Source organism: Gorilla gorilla, chromosome 5 (assembly GCF_029281585.2).
Source record: "Gorilla gorilla gorilla isolate KB3781 chromosome 5, NHGRI_mGorGor1-v2.1_pri, whole genome shotgun sequence".
NCBI classification, from domain to species: domain Eukaryota; kingdom Metazoa; phylum Chordata; class Mammalia; order Primates; family Hominidae; genus Gorilla; species Gorilla gorilla.
In genome coordinates, this window is record NC_073229.2 from 121036575 (window position 1) to 121055718 (window position 19144).

The 19144-nt window shown below is 38.0% G+C and overlaps 2 protein-coding genes across 2 annotated transcripts in view; one reads left to right on the forward strand and one right to left on the reverse strand.

The window, feature by feature from the left end:
* Positions 1–209: 209 nt before the first annotated feature.
* On the reverse strand, positions 210–8774 carry NDUFAF4 (NADH:ubiquinone oxidoreductase complex assembly factor 4). The gene is made up of 3 exons (XM_004044429.4): positions 8549–8774; positions 7627–7730; positions 210–2272 (listed from the first exon to the last, which is right to left on the reverse strand). Exons 1-3 carry the CDS (start codon positions 8682–8684, stop codon positions 1985–1987), a joined length of 528 nt encoding a protein of 175 aa, XP_004044477.1. The 5' UTR covers positions 8685–8774; the 3' UTR covers positions 210–1984.
* Positions 8775–8965: 191 nt separating this feature from the next.
* Positions 8966–19144, forward strand: part of KLHL32 (kelch like family member 32) — a 242441-nt gene continuing 232262 nt past the window's right edge. The window contains exons 1-2 of the mRNA XM_019030173.2: positions 8966–11034; positions 11204–11291. The gene's annotated coding sequence lies outside the window, so the exon portion shown is untranslated. The remainder of the gene's footprint in view (positions 11035–11203; positions 11292–19144) is intronic.

Below are 19144 nucleotides of genomic sequence, written 5' to 3' on the forward strand. Positions count from 1 at the left end.
GTACCTATGGTAAATATTAAGCAAGTTAATACACGTAAAGCACTTCAATCAGACCCTAGTAATTACTTTTAAAATGTTAGATGGCATGGCTAGTGGTGATCCTGAGATCTAAACTGTTTTCTGAATCTAAATTCCATGCACTTTCTGACATCACTGCTACCAAGTGCTCTCCTATATATAATAAAAGGCAGTATAGTAGGACTGATGAATGGTATGGGAAGAAGTTCTTTATTTTATCATGTGACACCACATAACAGATGCCTAACCACACAACGTAGATATTAATAAAGAAGATGGCTCAGAAGAGTGTACTAGTATTTGTGACTCAGCTAGTGACCATTATGATAAAAAGAATAAAGTTTTGACTTATTTACAGTTTTAAAATGCATTTTATATTGAGTAGTTATTTCATGTTTTCTTAAAACAATTATTGTATTGAACTAAAAATAAACTAGGTAGTTTGTTCACATAACAAATCTACATTCAAAGACATGCTTACAAATTTTCCACTTAGTCCATTTTTCTGTTCTCAGCATTACTACATATGCCTCATTCCGTCATCACATTGAATTCTTCAACATCCTCTATATCATTTCCAGGGGCATCTCTGGGAAGTAGTGACGCCTATCTTCCCTCGGAAGCACTAATAACTCTAATATACCCACAATTCACACCTTTTCCCTTCTTTGAGGTGTGCTGCTTTTTAGCAAGACAGAAAAAACACACTACTAGGATTTGAAAAACTAAATTCTGGGCCTGTTTAAGTCATAAACTACAGAATCTTCGGTCATATATTCTCCCCAGGCATTTGTTTCTCCACCGCAAAAAATAATTCCTATTTGCTTGGTCCTTTGTAGTCCTTTATTATTTATCTTCATGATAACCCTTACATTTAGGGTAGCATTATGCTTATAGAAGAAACTCAATCTCAAAGCTAGTCTCCCAAAGATCCCACAAGTAGTAATATATTAGGCAGAGCTAAACTCACACACTCAAGATCCTAGTACTGGTACATGCTATGCTAATTAAATTTGCTAAAATGGATGAAATGGCAATTTCTCAGGTCCCTTCCAATGATCCTGTTCTCTGCTTCTACTTGCTATCTTTTTCTCTTCTCTCAACTAGCATTAACATCCAAAACTATATGTAATCACCAAATTTCATTTACCATGGTTTTGTAATTATTCTTTAAATTTTTCTCTATTTCCACATTAAATCCAGAGAAATGTTACTTTTTTGAAAGTTTCTGCTTCCTGCCTCTCTGAAGGCCATGGGACTTAACTATTTGTCAAAGCAGAAATTCCCATGGGACTTACCTATCTGTCAAAGCAGAAATTCCCAACATTTTGTAAACACCACTAATTACTTTTTATAACTGTAAAGACAATTATTCCATGCTTAAAACCAATTCAAAATAAAATAAATCCTCAATACTTCTTATTCCCTGGAGTAGTAATTTTAATTAGATTCTATTGATTCATTTTCTCCTGTGTGCCTTTATTTGGGAACTACTGTTAGTCTACCCTGCTATCGAGTCTCTTTCCCTAACGAGAAAATGTCAGTCTTAAGGGTCAGGAAAGCTTTTACTTTCACTATCACATGTGAAGAATGAACTAAACACCTAACTTGGAAAGTAAAACTCAGTTGAGGGATTCAGGACATTTCCCAAGGGGTAATACGACCAATTTAAAAGTTGGTATATGTGCCTAAAATAACAAATTAACTCTTTCACCATAATAAAGGTACAGATGTGCTCAGTCATGCTGACATGCACTTATGAAATATGCCTAAACCAAATTAAAATAAAACAAAAGATATTCTATGGCAATCTTGAAAAGTCAGGGAGCTCAATAAATATTAAGAGTATGCCCTCACAATGAGAGCATTAAATATTTGGTAGTTAACATAATTTATTACGCAAAAAATGAGAAAATATACAGCAGGAGGGATGAGGAGTACACATAGGAAATTTCTGTGATTTTCTTCATTTTGATCGTATTGCTTTCTTGTCTTCAGGAGGGAAGATTTCGACTTCAAAAGTAACAAAATATTTAAGAAGAGAATTCACATCTTTCTGTTCTAACTGGTATTCTTGCATTATTTTCTCAGCAGTCCAGGTTTCTGGAAAAAGCTTATGATTATTGAGTAGTGTCAATGCTTCTACAATGGAAATTTTGCCTTTGGGAATGCTCTTAATATTTATCATATCAAAGTGATGGTCTTTCGGCAATCTGAATTCCTTCGGCTCTTGACATGTTTCAGCAGCTTTTACCTAGTATCAAAAAAAAAAAAAAAACAGTTTTAGGATGAGAGAAAAGATTTGACATCTACTTTCATACTTCTCAAATCTACACTATTCCTCTTCAAATAACAACTAATATGGTTTGGATCTGTGTCCCCACCCAAATCTCATGTCACCAAATTGTAGTCCCCAAAGTTGGACGTAGGGCATGGTGGAAAGTGACTAGATCATGGGAGTGGATTTCCCCCTTTGGTGCTATTCTCGTGATAGAGTTCTCACCAGATATGGTTGTTTAAAAGTGTGTAGCACCTCCCCCACATCCCGCTTCTGCTTGCTCTGGCAATATAAGCCGTGCCTGCTTCCCATTCCACCATGATTATAAGTTTCCTGAGGCCTCCCCAGAAGCAGAAGCTGCTATCCTTCCTGTGTGGCCTGCAGAATCGTGAGCCAATTAAACATCTTTTCTTTATAAACTACCCAGTCTCATGTATTTCTTTACATCAGTGCAAGAATGGACTAACACAAATTCTATATATGATTTTCCAAACTTCATTTTCTTATTATAATGAGCCATAGTTTAATAGTACTTTTGCCACATTGCCTTTTCATAACTATAGCTCTATCATTAAGAAATGTAGGCATCTCTAGAAAATAATAATCAAATGTATACCATCCACTCACCACATTATTTCATGTGTTTTAAAAGAACAATGAAAATAATTTATTAAAAACTGCACCTGTTTTAAAAGGGCAGGATTCTGATGCCACCCTAACAGCTGGCTTGATAACATCTATTCTGTTTCCCAGCTTTGTATTTCATACGCAGTACTCCCAAACACCTTGAATGAATTGAAATATTGCTAGTGATCTTGTCTCCCGAGAAAATAAACTAACGCCTCCAATACACTCCAGTATAAATAAAACAACCTATGCACACCCATCCTTCCATCTATCTGTCCCATCCCAGCTTAATCCCAGCGCATGTGCTCTGCATTCCATTCTCGTTTCCTAGCTATGCCTATCATTCTTTCTTTTCTTTTCCTTTTTTTTACTGCACTGTGCCTGCTGCTGCTTTTTGGTCAAATACAGAAATGCTATAGTTACTACGTTTTTTAACATGCCCACCAAACCCAAAACCAACACCTCTTTTATGACCAGTTTCCTTCTCTTCAGGTAATGTTTAAAAGAAATAATGCTTGCTATCTCTAATGACTGCCTAGTTGCTTAATTCAGAGGACACTTTTTAGACCTCATTTGAACTCACTATAGTATCTCACTACATCTGACACTGCTGACCACTCCAATGTACCTATAACTATCTTCCCCCTTGGTTTCCATGCCACCCCCTCACAGTTTTACATCGGTTTTTTCAGTGGGTCCTTCGGGGTTTTATTCATGGACCCTTTTCCTTTTGCTTACCCTTAAATGTCAGTGTGTGACATTTAAGAGTGTCCAGGCCTTCTTCTCAGTCTACACATTCTTCCAAAGTAATCCCACACACTCCTCTAACTTCCATTACTGCCTACAAGTTAATTACTTCCAAAGCTGTGATCGTAAACCAAGACCTTTTCTTGATTTCCCAACCCAAATGCTTAACAGGTATCTCCACTTAAATGACCTACATGCTCCTCAAATTCAATATTATCTGAACTAAACCTATCACCAGTTCTACTCCCATATCCTCAATCTCAATGACCAACACTACCCACCTCTCATGCCAAAAATGAGATTATACCTGCACCTCCCTCTCCCTTACTCATTACACCAATCAATGACCAAATCCTGTTGACACTGCATCATATGTCTCTCTCGAACGCACTCACATCTCCCCCGTACTGCCAAATCACCCTAGTCCAAGCCAATGTCTCTTGCAGAAATGACTGCAAATACCTCCTATTTGGTCTCTTCTAATTAGATAAAATGCACTTTGTTCCCCCGCCAGGCTACTTTCAAATCTAACATCACTTTTGACCATTAACTCTTTAATGACTTCCCATTGTCTTCAGAATAAAACAAAACTCCTTAGCAAGAAAAATAAGGGCCTTTACGATCTGACCCCTATCACTCTCCATCCCAACTCACTTCTCCCAAATTCACATTTCACATTTTCTCATAACTGCAGTGAACTCTAACCATTCTTCAAAGGCATCACACACTCTTGTATCTTTATATTGCAAACTAGGCCTGAAACACTCTTCTCAATTTCTTCACTTTCCAAATCTCAAAGCTTCTCTCATTTTCCTATTCCCAGGTAAGGTAGATCTTCCTTCCACTCCAAGCACATCTGTATTCAGATTTCCTTTCTAATTAATAGTCAATACTAAAATAAATAATTATTTGAGACAAAAAAAATCTAAGAAGATTCAAAATCCTCTCGACTGAAAAAAAAAAACCCTTATGAAATTAAAAATAGAAGAAAATGTCCCAAACGTGATATAAGTATTTTTTAATCGAAAACAAGTATCATTCTATTATAATTAATGCTGAAACATTTGAGACATCCTGTGGAAGGAAGGAACAGATGAGAATGCCTACTTTCACTGGCATGTTAATGTATACAACACAATAAAAGAATGAAGTATAAATACTAGAAAGAGAAGTTTTTAATTCTACATAGATATATCTTTAGAAAAGAGAATCAACTGAAAACCTAACAGAAATAATAACCTAGCAATGTGGGTAGCTACACTATAAAAACCACTCACTTTCTGATATATAGTAGTACCTGGCTTTATCTACAGTTACCTGAAGTCAACTACAGACCAAAAATATTAAATGAAAAACTCCAGAAGTAAACAATCCATAAGGTTCAAACTGCAAACCATTCTGAGCAGCATAATGAATTCTTACGCTATCCATTCCATCCTGTCTAGGATGTGAATCCTCCCTTTGTCCAGTGTATCCACGCTGTACAGGCTACCTGCCTGTTAGTCACTTAGTAGCCATTCTGGTTATCAGACTGTGTGGCATCACTGTGCTTGTGTCCAAGTAACCCTTACTTTACCAAGAATAGCCCCAAAGCACAAGAGTAGTGATGCTGGCAACTCAGTTATGCCAAAGAGAAGCCATAAAGTGCTTCCTTCAAGTGAAAAGGTAAAAGTTATTGACTTAATGAGGAAAAAAAATCATATGGCGAGAGTGCTAACATGGATAATAAGAATGATCTTCGAACCCCGAAATTGTTGTAACTGTTCCATTTTATTAGTTGTTAATTAAACTTTATCATAGTATATATTTATAGGAAAAAGCAGTATATATAGGATTCAGTACTACGCTCAGTTTCAGGCATCTACTGAGGGTCTTGGAACCTATCTGCTGATAAGGGAAGACTACTGTAGCAGCAATAAACAGTTTAAATTTAAAGTGAAAAAAGCTCCCATCACAGTAACAACATTCCCTTTACCCCTCAAAGACTTAATAATTAAAATGTTAATTCTCCTCAAATTAATCCATAAATTCCCAATTATACTCAAAATCCAAATAGGACTTATTAAAGAACCTGACAATTTCATTCTCAAATTCATCTGGAAAAATATGTGAAAAGAGACAAGAAACTTTTTAAAAGAATGAGAGAAGACTATAAGAAATATCAACACACATTATAAAGCTCTATTAATTAAAACTATGGTTCTAGTGTATAAATAGAAAAATAAGTAAAACTGATGAGTCCATAAATAGAACCATATGTGTATCTAGAGATGCATTTTAAGTAAGTGGAGAAAGGTCTGGGCTCTTCAACAAATTATATTTACACAAGCCATCTGTTTGAAAAGAGGTTCAACTGATCTATTCCACACATCAAAGACCACATTTAATGCCAGATAAAGATTTTAATATAAAATGTAGTTATAAAACTACTAGAAGAAAATACGGAAGAGTTTATATGATGGTAGAGTGGGCCCAGTATTCCTTTACCACAAAAGGCAAAAAGACTGAAATATTTGACAGAATTTTGAATAAATATGTTAAAAAGTCAGACAACAAATAAATTATTTGCCATATGAAAGGCACAGTATCAATGATGTCTAGAGGCATCACAACCATGAACTGCCCAAAGGAAAAAAAGGGACACAGAACATAAACAAAAGGCAATTCCAGTTTTCATTATCACTCTCCCTAAGGAATCTAGACTTTTCCTAATGTCCCCATGAAATTTTAATATCACTATATACATATCTCTTTATGCATTATATGTATAACTGAGTCTTATACATACAAAGCATTAATTTTTTTTTTGCTCCCAAGAGTGAATTTTCAGATGCATAATTAAGTAACATGAGAGAAAGAATACTGGGGGAGTATTACTCAACACCTATTTTAAAATGACTTAACAACACAGACATTAACCCTATACTTTTTTCATGTGAGCATTTGGTGATAACTGAACCCTACAATTACTATGTGCAGCGATTAACAGATCTTGTTTTATTTCTCCTCTGTAGTGAAAATTATATTAATAATTCTATCTGTGCAAATATCCAGAGAGAGAGGGACAGTACCAGAATATTTTAGAATGAAAAAAAAAATCTGGAAGTTGTTGGCACTTCCTTGGCCTTTAATCAAACTTTTACCCCTAACTAGAATCTTCCTGCCCCCAAAAACTCATCTGGTTAACTCCAACTGATCCCTCCTCAGGCCTGAGCATAACTATCACTTCCTCAGAAACCATCCTTGATCCTCCCATTTCAAAGAGGTCCCTCCAATATACTCAGCAGTGCACGTACTTTTCCCATAATTACGGTCACATTGTTGCTCATTTGTTTAATGGCTGTGTCCTTCACAACATCATAGGCCCTGTGAAAATAAGGACTAGTTTTGTTCATCACTATATACAAAGCACTTGTGCCCAGGACTTACATAATACGGAATATGGATTTACACATAGGTTCCCATTCCTAATGTATTCTTTGATCCTTCTAATTTTAAATATCCTATCTGAATACATCCTTAAAAAAAACAAACAGAACACCCCACAAAATCCAACAACACTACTTACTAAAGGAGTCTCTGAGATTAGAACATACCTCAATCCACAGAAGAATGAGAAAATAATATTAAAGCTCTGCTTTTGTCACTCAAATGACAACCACTGGAAGTAATGCCTTACCAAATCCTACAAATTCTGAAATACTATGAAATAATTCACACAGTTGCTTGTATCAATACTTCCACAAGTTATTTTAGAATTCTGGTAAATATCCAGTGAACCAAGGCATAAGTGTCTTGCTGTCTTACACCACTGTGCTTAAACTTTGCCAAGGCGCGTAGATTGATCACAACACACACTTGCAGAGCACTCTTTTTACGACTTGCCACACTTAATCATTTTCCTGAAGCCCCAAAATAAGTAAATTGTGTATTCACTTAATTAAACACACATTTACCTGCAAGGAAGACACAGGATCTTTGGAATCAACATACACATCTTTTAGAAACGACAGCAGCTTTTCATCTTTACGAGCAATCTCTCCTTTAACTTCTGGATAGACTAAGGAAAGGAAAAAAAGTCACAATGTTAAAATCAAGGAAAATTTCCTGTAATATCCTAAACGTTTAACACAAACGCTTTCTTATATTTTCTTTTTTGTGTCGGAGTCTCGCTCTGTCGCCCAGAGTGGAGTGCAGTCGCGCGATCTCGGCTCCCTGCAACCTCCGCCTCCCGGGTTCGAGAGATTCTCCCACCTCAGCCTCCCGACAAGCTGAGGCTACAGGCGCGCCACCACGCCCGGCTAATTTTTGCATTGTTTGCAGAGACGGGGTTTTGCCATGTTGGCCAGGCTGGTCTCGAACTCCTGACCTCAGGTGATCTGCCCGCCTCGGCCTCCCAAAGTGCTGAGATTACAGGCTTGAGCTACCGCGCCCGGCCTAACCACTTTAATTTTTTTAAAAATAAACATAATCATTTGGACTGTTAGGAAAATACTTTAGATGGAAATCAAAATTCCAGGTCAGGCTCTGCGTCCATCGTCCAGTGAAGACCCCTAGAGAAAGCTCTGTGACCCTCTCGGATTTTGATTCCCTGTATCAAGTCCGTGACAGCAGCCGACGAGGGCCTGGTTAGCGGGAGCACTGGCCGCTGCCTCTGGGTCTCGGAAGTAGGCGGGGCCGCCGACCTCACCGCGGGCGCGGAGGACAGTCTCAATGTCACCGGCCTGGCGGCTCCCCCTTCCAACGCTCCGCCGACCCGAGCGGCTGCAGCCAAGCAGGCTGACGCCGATCCCTCGGCCTCCGGACCCACGCTAGGGACAGCCGGGCAGCACAGGGACTCCGCGCCCCCGGGCCCCGAAACGCCCTCGCACCACTCACGACTAATCTGCTCTCGCAGGAGGCTGTTGGTAGAGGGGTGTCTGGGAGCGACAGAGGGCTTCATCTTGCTGATTTCCCGTTCCGCTCGGTTCTCTAGGTTGAAATTCCTGATACCGCGAATCACTAGTGCTCCCATCTCCTCATAACATTATGCGCTCAGGTTCAGGCCGCACGTGGGAACACCGGCGCAGGACAACTCCCGGACACCCGGAGCATGCGCACAAGTGAGGGGAAGCCCCGCCGCGGGCGCTTAAATGCGTGCCCGTCGCCCCCTAGCGCTCGGGAGGCCACACACCGCTTCTCTGCCCAGAGCATTTAAAAGGGAGCCCCTCCCTTCGGGGCGAGTGACGGCTCCCACGGGGGCCGCTTCCGGCGGGAGGTGGCGGGGCTTAAGTCCCCGGACCCACGGTTGCTTTTAACGCTGGAACTCCGAGGGAGTCACCTGGGAAGCTCTGTAAAGTTCTGTGCCGGGCCCTACCCCAGACTTGCTGATTTAATTCTTGTGGAGTGAGGCCCAGCATTGGATAAGACTCCACGTGATTCCAAAGTTTCAGTGAAGAGTTGAAAATCAAAGTCGTAAGGAAGTTGACCTTGAAGTTGTTTCACAGGGCAATGCCACCAAAGAGTTAGCCGATAAAAATGGAACTTACTGAACCAGGGTCAAACTGGGCTCTCAAGTTGCCCTTTCCTGCTTTTGTGAAAGGAAAATAATGAAAGGATTTTCCTTGTCGATGAGTATTTGTTCTCAGCCGCTCTCATTTAAATGCCTCTTATTTTCCTGTCCCCCCGCCTGATGCATTTTCAAGCCACTGGATTCTTTTTCCATTATTTTTTACATCCCGTTCTCATTTGACCTAATGATATCGATTTTAGTTATAGTTTCCCTTATCTTATTTTTGCTACTAATTTACTTCTCCATGCTACTAAATGCTGAGTCATTCCCTCTCCTATTTCTCTTCTCTCTTGCCTTCTTCATTCTTTTTAAGCCTCTGTGTAATTTAATGAAAGGAACAGACAATAAGACGTCAGAAAAGAAAAACAAAAAAAAAAACGAGTGTTACATTCACCTTCTCCCTGTCTCTCTCCATTTCCTGAATGGGTTACTGTAGTGCTGCTTTTATTTAAGACCCTTTAGAAATATTGTTATTAATCTAAAATAAAACCCACCAGGAAGGAAGCAGTAGGAAGGAAGTTACAGTATTTCTCTTACTGTGGCTGCAAAATCTATTTTTGGTGTTCTGATCTCTGCTTAGCAAAATGAAGTAGAGTGGTTGTTTTTAACCAGTTTAAAGTAAGAAAATATTGATGTAAAGATAATCGAATAGAATAATAATAATAAAACAAGAATCAAAGAACCAAAATGAAGAAAGGGAAAGTTTTTTAAAAAGAAAACTAATGTAATCATTAAATATAATGCTTAATCAGAGCAAAAGCACTGCAAGGAAGACGGCTTCAGCCACTCTAATTTAAATGCCCTTTATTTAATTATACTGAACATTTTTACAGGGATTGGTATTTGGAATTTACAGAAGCTGAAATCAGTGATCTCAGATAGCATTAACTGGGAAGTTATCCTGAAGGTGGCAGACTGCTCCAAGATTTCTATCTTTGATACTTTTAAGCGTGCTTGTGATTCAGGGCTTTTTAGGCACGGTGTTTCTATTTCTATGGGTGCTAAGAAATTTTAATCTGCCTAATTATATCTACGTGCTTTAATCATGGTAGCAATTCGACTCACTGCCTGTTAAAATATTTTAAAAGTGAAAATCTCATTTTCATAGAAATTCCACCAAACTTTGGGCAGCATGAAAAAGTAATGTTAGAAGTGACTGTCAGGACAGTAGGGATTACAATATGAAATAATTATTTGAATTCACACATTCCAATAGAGCTTGGATTCAACATTGAAAGAGCTTCCAGTATGTGTCAGCTGCTTTGCCTGATCCTGGCCCAGTGCTGCTCAGGCCCTCAAACTGCAAAACAGAGGGCAGATGCACTCCATCAGAAACTCACAATTGGCTGTCACCCTTTGGGAATCATGGAAATAAAACCTGAACCATAAATGCATAATTCCAGCTCTTCTTGTCAAAACATATAAATTAACAGGAACTCTGAACTTAAGAACTCCTGTTGGGCTTATGTTAAGGATTGAAGTCAGATCCCCAAGGAAAGTATAACTAGGATGCTGCTTAGAATGAAGCTTCCATCTGAGTGGAGTATTATGATGCATGTGTATGGCTGAATATCTTAAGATACTAATAAACCCAGGGTCTTGACAACACACTAGAATGTAAATTCTGAGGACAGAACTTTTGTCTGTTTTGTTCACTGCTGTATCCAACACATCGAACAGAGCTAGTACACAGTAGGTACTAAACAATTATCAAATAAAGGTCAAATGAACTGAAAGACAAGTAGGATCCCTGAGCTGGAGTCCAGACCCCAGACAAGTTCTCTCTGCCTGAACACTAGCCCTGCTTCCAGAAGTGAGTCCTTATGCAAGTAACTTAATGTGGTTGAACACACTTTGCTCATCTTAAAATTGGGATAATAGTAATCACCTAAAGGGTTTTACACAGATTAAAAATATGTGTCTAGTACAATGCCCAGCTCAGAATCTGATGTTCAATATTTGCATTGTTTTTCATTTTTCAGAGGAGAAGGGAGCAGTTTTAAAAAGGACACATATTCTGAAGCTCTGGTGAATAGGTGAATGAAAGTGATAAAAAAATTTGAGATTACAGTAAGACTCATGTTCTTCAATAATTTAATTTTTAAAAAATAAAAAATGCTAAATTTGATTTTTATTTGCTGATTAACGTGCTCAGCACACGTGGTGGCATTGTTAGATTTATTAAGGTTGGAACATGGGTGGGAATCATTAGCTTTGGGGCATAAAATGCCACCTGCCTTTGCCTGACATTGGCCACAGAAATAGTCCCCACTTTGTTTCCCTCTGCCCTCATGTCTTTCTCTCTGCCTAGACTTTTACCATTGGGTACTCCTTCTTTTGAACATAATTCAACAGCATTCTGCGTTCTCCAAAGGATTACAGTAGCTAAACCCAGGTGACAAGTTGGCTCAAGGGGCCCAGGACAGCCCTCAGAGGTTTCATCAATCAAATCTCAATCACTAGTGAGGAGCACAACAGATTTATGGAGGAATGACTTATTCTGGCAGAGGTTCTGGTGTTCAGGCAGAGAGAACCTCTCCAGGGCCTGGATTCCAGATTAGAAACCAGAGAATGTGTAGAAGTCCAACTGAAGTAATTTACAAGGTTCCCAAGTTTGGCCAATTTCATAGTGATGCAGTGTTTTGGGTCTGTAAAACCTAGAATACTGGGAGCGGGGGGTAGTGCCACAAACTCAAAACCAAAACAAACTAGGCTTTGTGCAGATCCAGTATTCATATTGAGGAACACTGGGTCTCAGATTAGAGATTAGAATGATCAACCAGCAATTATGCCCAGATGCCTGCTTTGTGGTTACTGCACTCATGACTTTTGTCATTGTATTCATTTGTATTCATTTCCCATTGCTGCTAGCAAATTACCTCAAATGGTTTAAAACAAAACAATTTATTATCTTACAGTTCTGGAGGTCAGAAGTCCAAAATGAGTTTTTTAAGGATAAAATCAAGGTGTCAGCAGAGATATATTCCTCCTGGATGCCTTTTTTTTTTTTTTTTTTTTTAATGGGGAAGGGGTTCTTCTAGAGACTTCCCGCATTTCTTGGCAGCCAGCAGTTGCATCACTTCATTGTCACATTTCCTTCTCTGTGACTTTCCTACCTCCCTCTTTCCATTGTAACACCCTTATGATTACATTGGACCTGCGTGGATAATCCAGGATAATCTCTCCATCTGAAGATCCTTGATTTAGTCACATTTGTAAAGTGCATTTTGCTATGTGAGGTAGCATTTGCAGGTTCAGGGATTAAGAGACATTTTTGGAAGGCTTATTGTTTTGTTCACTACAGCCATCAACTTTAGATGACGGTTTGCTGCACAGATCATCCCATCACCCAGGTATTAAGCCCAGTATCCATTAGCTCTTCTTCCTGATTCTCTCCCTCCTCCCACCCTCCGACCTCCAACAGGCTCCAGTGTTTGTTGTTCCCCCTCCATGTGTGTATGTGTTCTCATCATTTAGCTCCCACTTGTAAGTGAGAACATGCAGTATTTGGTTTTCTGTTCCTGTGTTAGTTTGCTAAAGATAATGGCCTCCAGCTCCATCCATGTCCCTGCAAAAGACATGATCTTGTTCCTTTTTATGGCTTCATAGTATTCCATGGTGTATATGTACCACATTTTATCCAGTCTATCATTGATGGACAGTTAGGTTGATTCCATGTCTTTGCTATTGTGAATAGTGCTGCAATGAACATACATGTGCATATATCTTTTTATTAATAATAGAACAATTTATATTCCTTTGAGTATATACCCAGTAATGGGATTGTGGGCTTGGATAGTATTTCTGCCTCTAGGTTTCTGGGGAATTGCCACACTATCTTCCACAATGGTTGAATTAATTTACACTCCCACCAATAGTGTAAAAGTGTTCCTTTTTCTCCACAACCTTGCCAGCATCTGTTTTTGTTGTTTTTTTTTTTTTTTGACATTTTAATAATAGCCATTCTGACTGGTGTGGGATGCTATCTCATTGTGGTTTTGATTTGCATTTCTCTAAGGATCAGTGATATTGAGCTTTTTTTCATATGTTTGTTGGCTGCATGTATGTTTTATTTTGAGAAGTGTCTGGGCATGTTCTTTGCATACTTTTTAATTGGATTATTTGTTTGTTTCTTGTAAATTTGTTTATAGGTGTTGGATATTGGACCTTTGTCAGATGCATGGATTGCAAAACTTTTCCCCCATTCTGTAGGTTGTCTGTTTACTCTGTTGATAGTTTCTTTTTTGTGCAGAGCTCTTTAGTTTAATTAGATCCCATTGGCCAATTTTTGTTTTTGTTGCAATTGCTTTTGGTGTCTTCGTCATGAAATCTTTACCATGCCTATGTCCTGAATGGTATTGCCTAGGTTTTCTTCTAGGGTTTTCATAGTTTTGGGTTTTACATTTCAGTCTGTAATCCATCTTGAGTTGATTTCTGTATATGGTGTAAGGAAGGGGTCCAGTTTTAATTTTCTGCATATTCTAGCCAGTTCTCCCAGCAACATTTATTAAATAGGGAATCCTTTCCCCCATTGCTTGTTTTTGTCGGGTTTGTCAAAGATCAAATGATCATAGGTGTGTGGTCTTATTTCTGGGTTCTCTATTCTGTTCCATTGGCCTATGTGTCTGTTCTTGTACCAGTACCATGCTGTTTTGGTTACTGTAGCCCTGTAGAATAGTTTGAAGTCAGGTAGCATGTTGCCGCCAGCTTTTTTCTTTCTGTTTAGATAAATCAAAAAATTTCTTTAAAGGACTGAAGATAAAGCAGAAATCAACCACATAGAAAACAAACAACAAAAAAAAAACAGTTGGTTCCTTGAGAATATAAAATCTGACAAATTCAAGTGAAAATAAAAGAACAAATAAAATACATTAAGAATTTTTTGGAAAGAATATGATCATAAATATAGAGACATTTTTTTAAATTGAAAGAAAATATATATAAATATATATACAATTATAATACTCTCATTCCCTTGTGTGACATGCTTCTAGCCAATAGAATATAGCAAATATGAATATAACACAATTGAATAGAAAAGAATAGAATAAGGAATAGATACAGAATAGAATAGATTACGGTCACTCTCATGATTACTTTACATTATATAAGACCACCTTAGGAGACAAGAGTGAGGGATTCTCCTGTTGGCTTTGAAGAAGCAAGCTGCCATGTTGTTAGAGGATCTTTGAGAGAACCTGCAAGGAGGCCATAAGGCAAGGAACTTCAGGGCCTTTGGGAGGTAAGAGGAGGCCCAATGTGACAGCCCACAAGAAACAGATATCTCAATCCCACCACCATAAGGAACTTAATTTTGCCAATGACCAAGTAAGCCTGGAAGAGTACCCCTGAGCTCCAGAAATTAAGGCAGTTCAGTCAATCCTATGTAATCATTTCAATGGATTCCCAATATAGATTTCGTTAAATTCAACACCCATTACTAATAATACATTTAGCTAACAGGGAATAGAAGAAAACTGCCTTTACTTTATAAAGGGTACAATTCAGAAAATTATGGCAAATATCGTATTGACCAGCTCACAAAGAACAAGAAAAGGATATAAGAATTATAAATGTTATGTTATTTGTTCTTTTGCAAAATCAGCACTTCTGTCTGCCTTGAAAATTATAGAGAATCTGGCAAAGACTATTAGATCTAATAAATAAATTTAATAGGGTAGCTGAATAGCTAGCTATCCTACCCATCAGTTAGAAAACATAATGACCAAGGCCCAGGGCAATGGCTCACACCCGTAATCCCAGCACTTTTGGGAGCCTAGGGCAGGCAGATTACCTGAGGTCAGGAGTTTGAGACCAGCCTGGCCAACATACTAAAACCCCGTCTCTACTATAAATACAAAAATTTTCCAGGCATGATGGTGCACATCGATAATCCCAGCTGCTCAGGAGGCTGAGGCACAAGAATAGCTTGAACTCAGGAGGCGGAGGTTGCAGTGAGCCGATATCAGGCCACTGTACTCCAGCCTGGGCAACAGAACAAGACTTTGTCAAAAAAAAAAAAAAGAAAGAAAAAGAAAGAAAATATAATGGTCAAAAAATTTCATGGATGATGACCACAAAAATTATTATGCATCTCGAAATAAACTTGAAATATGTGTAAAACTAAAACTTAGTAAACCACAAAAATTATGAAAGAACATAAAGAAACACACATGGCTAGACATACCAGGTTCCTTGATGCAAAGTCTGAATAGTGTAAAAATGTCAATTATTCAAAAAATTAATTAATTTGATACACTTTCAATTTCAATTAAAATTGTAATAGCGTTTTTAATGAAGCTCAATCACTGATAATAAAGTTCATCCAGAAAAGAAAATATGAAAGAATAGCCAATAGATTTTAGAAAAACAGCAATTAGGTAGGACTTACCCTATATCAGAATATGATATAAAACTTTATGGTATGGTATTGTTACAGGAATAGGCAAATAAATAGTGACAAGACAGATGTGATTATGTACAGGGCAACGTTTAAAATCACTCTGTGATGTAAGGATATAATTCTTTCCCCATAAACAACTGAATTTCCAACATCATTTATCAGTTTGCTTTTTCCCCTTGCTCTCCATTCCCATTTATAACAATTCCCTGTCTTCTTTCTTCACTCCAGCTTTCCCTGCTGCATCAGTTTGCTTTCATACTGTATCTGTCCCTCCATGTCCCCATGAACTTGCTTTATATGGAAGTAAGGAACACCTCATCATAGCAGTTTTGGTTTGATTCCAATGAGATCTTTTTTTTTCCATCCATAGCAATTTAATCAATACAACAGTTGTCCATCTTGGCCCCAGCTACAGAAGGTAGTCTTGATAATTTGGCACAGGGAAAAAAAAGTGAAAAGCTGCAAAGAATAAGCAAATACTCAAGAAATCATTTTCATTTCAAAGATTATGAAAGATTATGAAAATAAAGAATATAGAACAGGGAATTCCAGAAGGACCCCAGAAAAGATGTGAAAAGCAAGTGTAACCAAAGCGTTTTACCTTAACTGGTAAATCCAACTCAGTAACTCCGGAGCTAGGGTCTGTGTTTGTTCTTTCCGTCTGTCTGGTCCTTTCTCCCTTTGTAACTGTCTCTGATTCTTTTCTTAGCAGCCATGGTGTAACATAATGATTACTAACCAGCTTGGCATCAGACAAACCTGCATCTGAATCTTGGTTCTATCACTTCCTGACTGCATAATTTTGTGGTAAGCTCCTTAAATTTTCTGGTATTCAGTTTCTTTATCTGTAAAATGGAAATATAACAATACTACTTATTTCATAGGGTTGTTGTGAGATATGATCCATTTGAAAGCATAAGTCTTGTCATACAGTAAACATTCAAAAACTATTAGCTATTATTCTTTTATATAACAAAATACTAATATAATAGGAAACATTTTAATAATTATAGTTTAGGTTTGATTGGCACTTTATGGCTTAGAAGTTAGTATCTTCAGATTCCTTATTCATTAACACATTATTGCAATACTCTGTAGTATTATACCCAACTATAGATATTTAAGAGAACCATTTAGCTGCCTGAGGCTGTTTTTAAAATGGTGAAGGATACTCTGGGAAGTATATGAAGTGTCCTTGCTCATAGACTTTTTGGATTAGTTTCTTATTGTCAATCTATGACCTTGCAGGCACAGCTCTGCCTTTTTATTCTGGTAGTCCCACCTTTTGTTAGCTTCTGTCTCCACTGTCCCTAGGAATTGCACACAGCCACCCCTAAGCATCAGTGCACACAACCCTCTGCCGAGTTTCATTTCTGTTGGATGTGACACTGTTAGGTGAGGCAGGGAGGCAGGTGTGGTAGACAGAAGTCTATGACCCCCAATGACCCTAAACAGGGAACCCAGTTAAGCCTGCTTTGGACTTCTAACCTACAGAACCATAGAATAATAAATAGATATTATTTTAAGCCTCTAAGTTTGTAGTGATTAGTTGTGAAGCAATAGAAAATGAATACAGCAAGAATAAAGTTGGGGATTAAGAGGGTGGTGGAATGAAGAGGGATGGGTAAAGAGACCGGGAGAATGGGATATAGCTATTATAGAAGTCATTGCAGGTCAGGTGGTGGTAGAGGTTTAAAATGATTGGAAAGAGTCTGGTTTTTATTTTCTATGAGTGAAGGTCTCTTGAGTGGAAATTAGAGAGCCATAGGTCTCTCTTAGAAAGATGACTGACAGCTACATAAAGGATGTTTTAGAAGAGAAAGAGAGACCAGGTAAGGTGCTGTTATTCTCATCCATGTGGGAGGTTAAGTTTTTTGGTCCAATTTTCTTAGGGATATCTACTTAATAAGAGGTCTTTGTAGTGGCACTGCTTAGATATGACTTCCACTTGAGCTGGACAGATAGATAGCAACAGTAACCTAAATAGTGGGATTTGAGATTCAGAGGCTGAGTAAGTATAGTCATCTATTTTTTCTCATTCCACTCTTGGTGTAGTTAATCCTTTTTAGAGCTTTTGATTCCATAGAAGCTCAGGATGTATGGATGCAATCTTGTTCACTTAGAGGTTCCCAACCCACAACCATGGGCACAGTAGCTCTTATATGTCCAGAGAAGGCTTCCAGAGAAGTCTCCAGAGAAGGCTAAAAATATGAGGTCTGTCTACAGCTCTCAGCAGTGTGATCTAGTAAAAGAGTATGTGAAGTTCCCATTTTCATCAAAAAGATAATTCATGTACCTAGCTAGCTGCATTTTGATAAGTGGTCTTAATATATTTACTGTAAGAAATTATAAGTATTTATGCAAGTCAGAGAGAATCTTGTTATTTAGCAATGCAGCTTTGTTAGAAATCTAATGGTAGTCTTCTAAAAAATAACTTTTGATTATGAAAATTTCAAACACATTTAAATGTGTAGGGTTTAGTACAACAAATCTCCAGGTACTCTTCACCCAGTATCCATAATTACCAATTTATGGCAAATCTAATTTCTTCTATATACTTTCCCATTTTCTACCTCACTAGTCATTATTTTTAAAAAATCCTTCTTTTAGTGATACATCTTATTATTCTAAGTACATCTTACCAAAGACAAGGACTGCTCTTTTAAAACATAACCACAAAATAACATTAGTCTTGTTCAAAGAGCTGTGAATGAGAAAAAGGTACAGATTTTTGGATGGGTTCACACTCAGAAATTTTTTTTAAGTGTTTTCAATGAATTTGAGCAATAAAGTCATAATGTGATTGCTAAACACTCTATGTACAGGAAGCTCTTGAAACTATGTTTGATTCTACTCAGCACACTGCCTGTGGGCTTCCCTTTCACCAGTTTCTTACCCCTAAGAGGCCACATTGTTTGCTGCTCATCAGAAGAGTGACTCTGTGATCTTAGGATGCCACAACTTAACTCACCCAGCTCATTTCTGTATCAATTCCTGCTAAAAGGTCATTTTTGTTTTAACTGGTTGGTTGAGTCAGATGATAAGTGAAATATGATTCATGTGTATAACAGCTTCCCATCCCTGCTCCTTTGCCAGCCCCTAACTCCACCCCTCAAATCAAAGTTCTGCTTAGCGATCAAGTTGTACAACTAATAGCTCTTCTTTGTATGTGAATGAGTAGTTAATTTTCCATCTTCTAACTCAGAAACCAATAGAACAGACCAAAGATACATGGACTCATAAATAGTGGACACATGGGGGAAAAGAGTTCTAGGCCAAGAGAACAGAAACTACAAAGGCTCTGAGGCAGAAGCGTGCTTGACATTGTACTCCTGTGTACTGGTGTCGTGCCTTCTAGAATAGCTAAACCAGAAAACCCCCAAAAGGATCACAGGGCAGCAAAGCTACCAATGGTAGAGTTGTGTATCTGAGACTCAGAAAATATACTCCTTGATAGTGTACAAGGGAAATAGGAGGAAATTTCAAGATAAGTCAAAGGTTTCTTATGTCATGGTAGCCC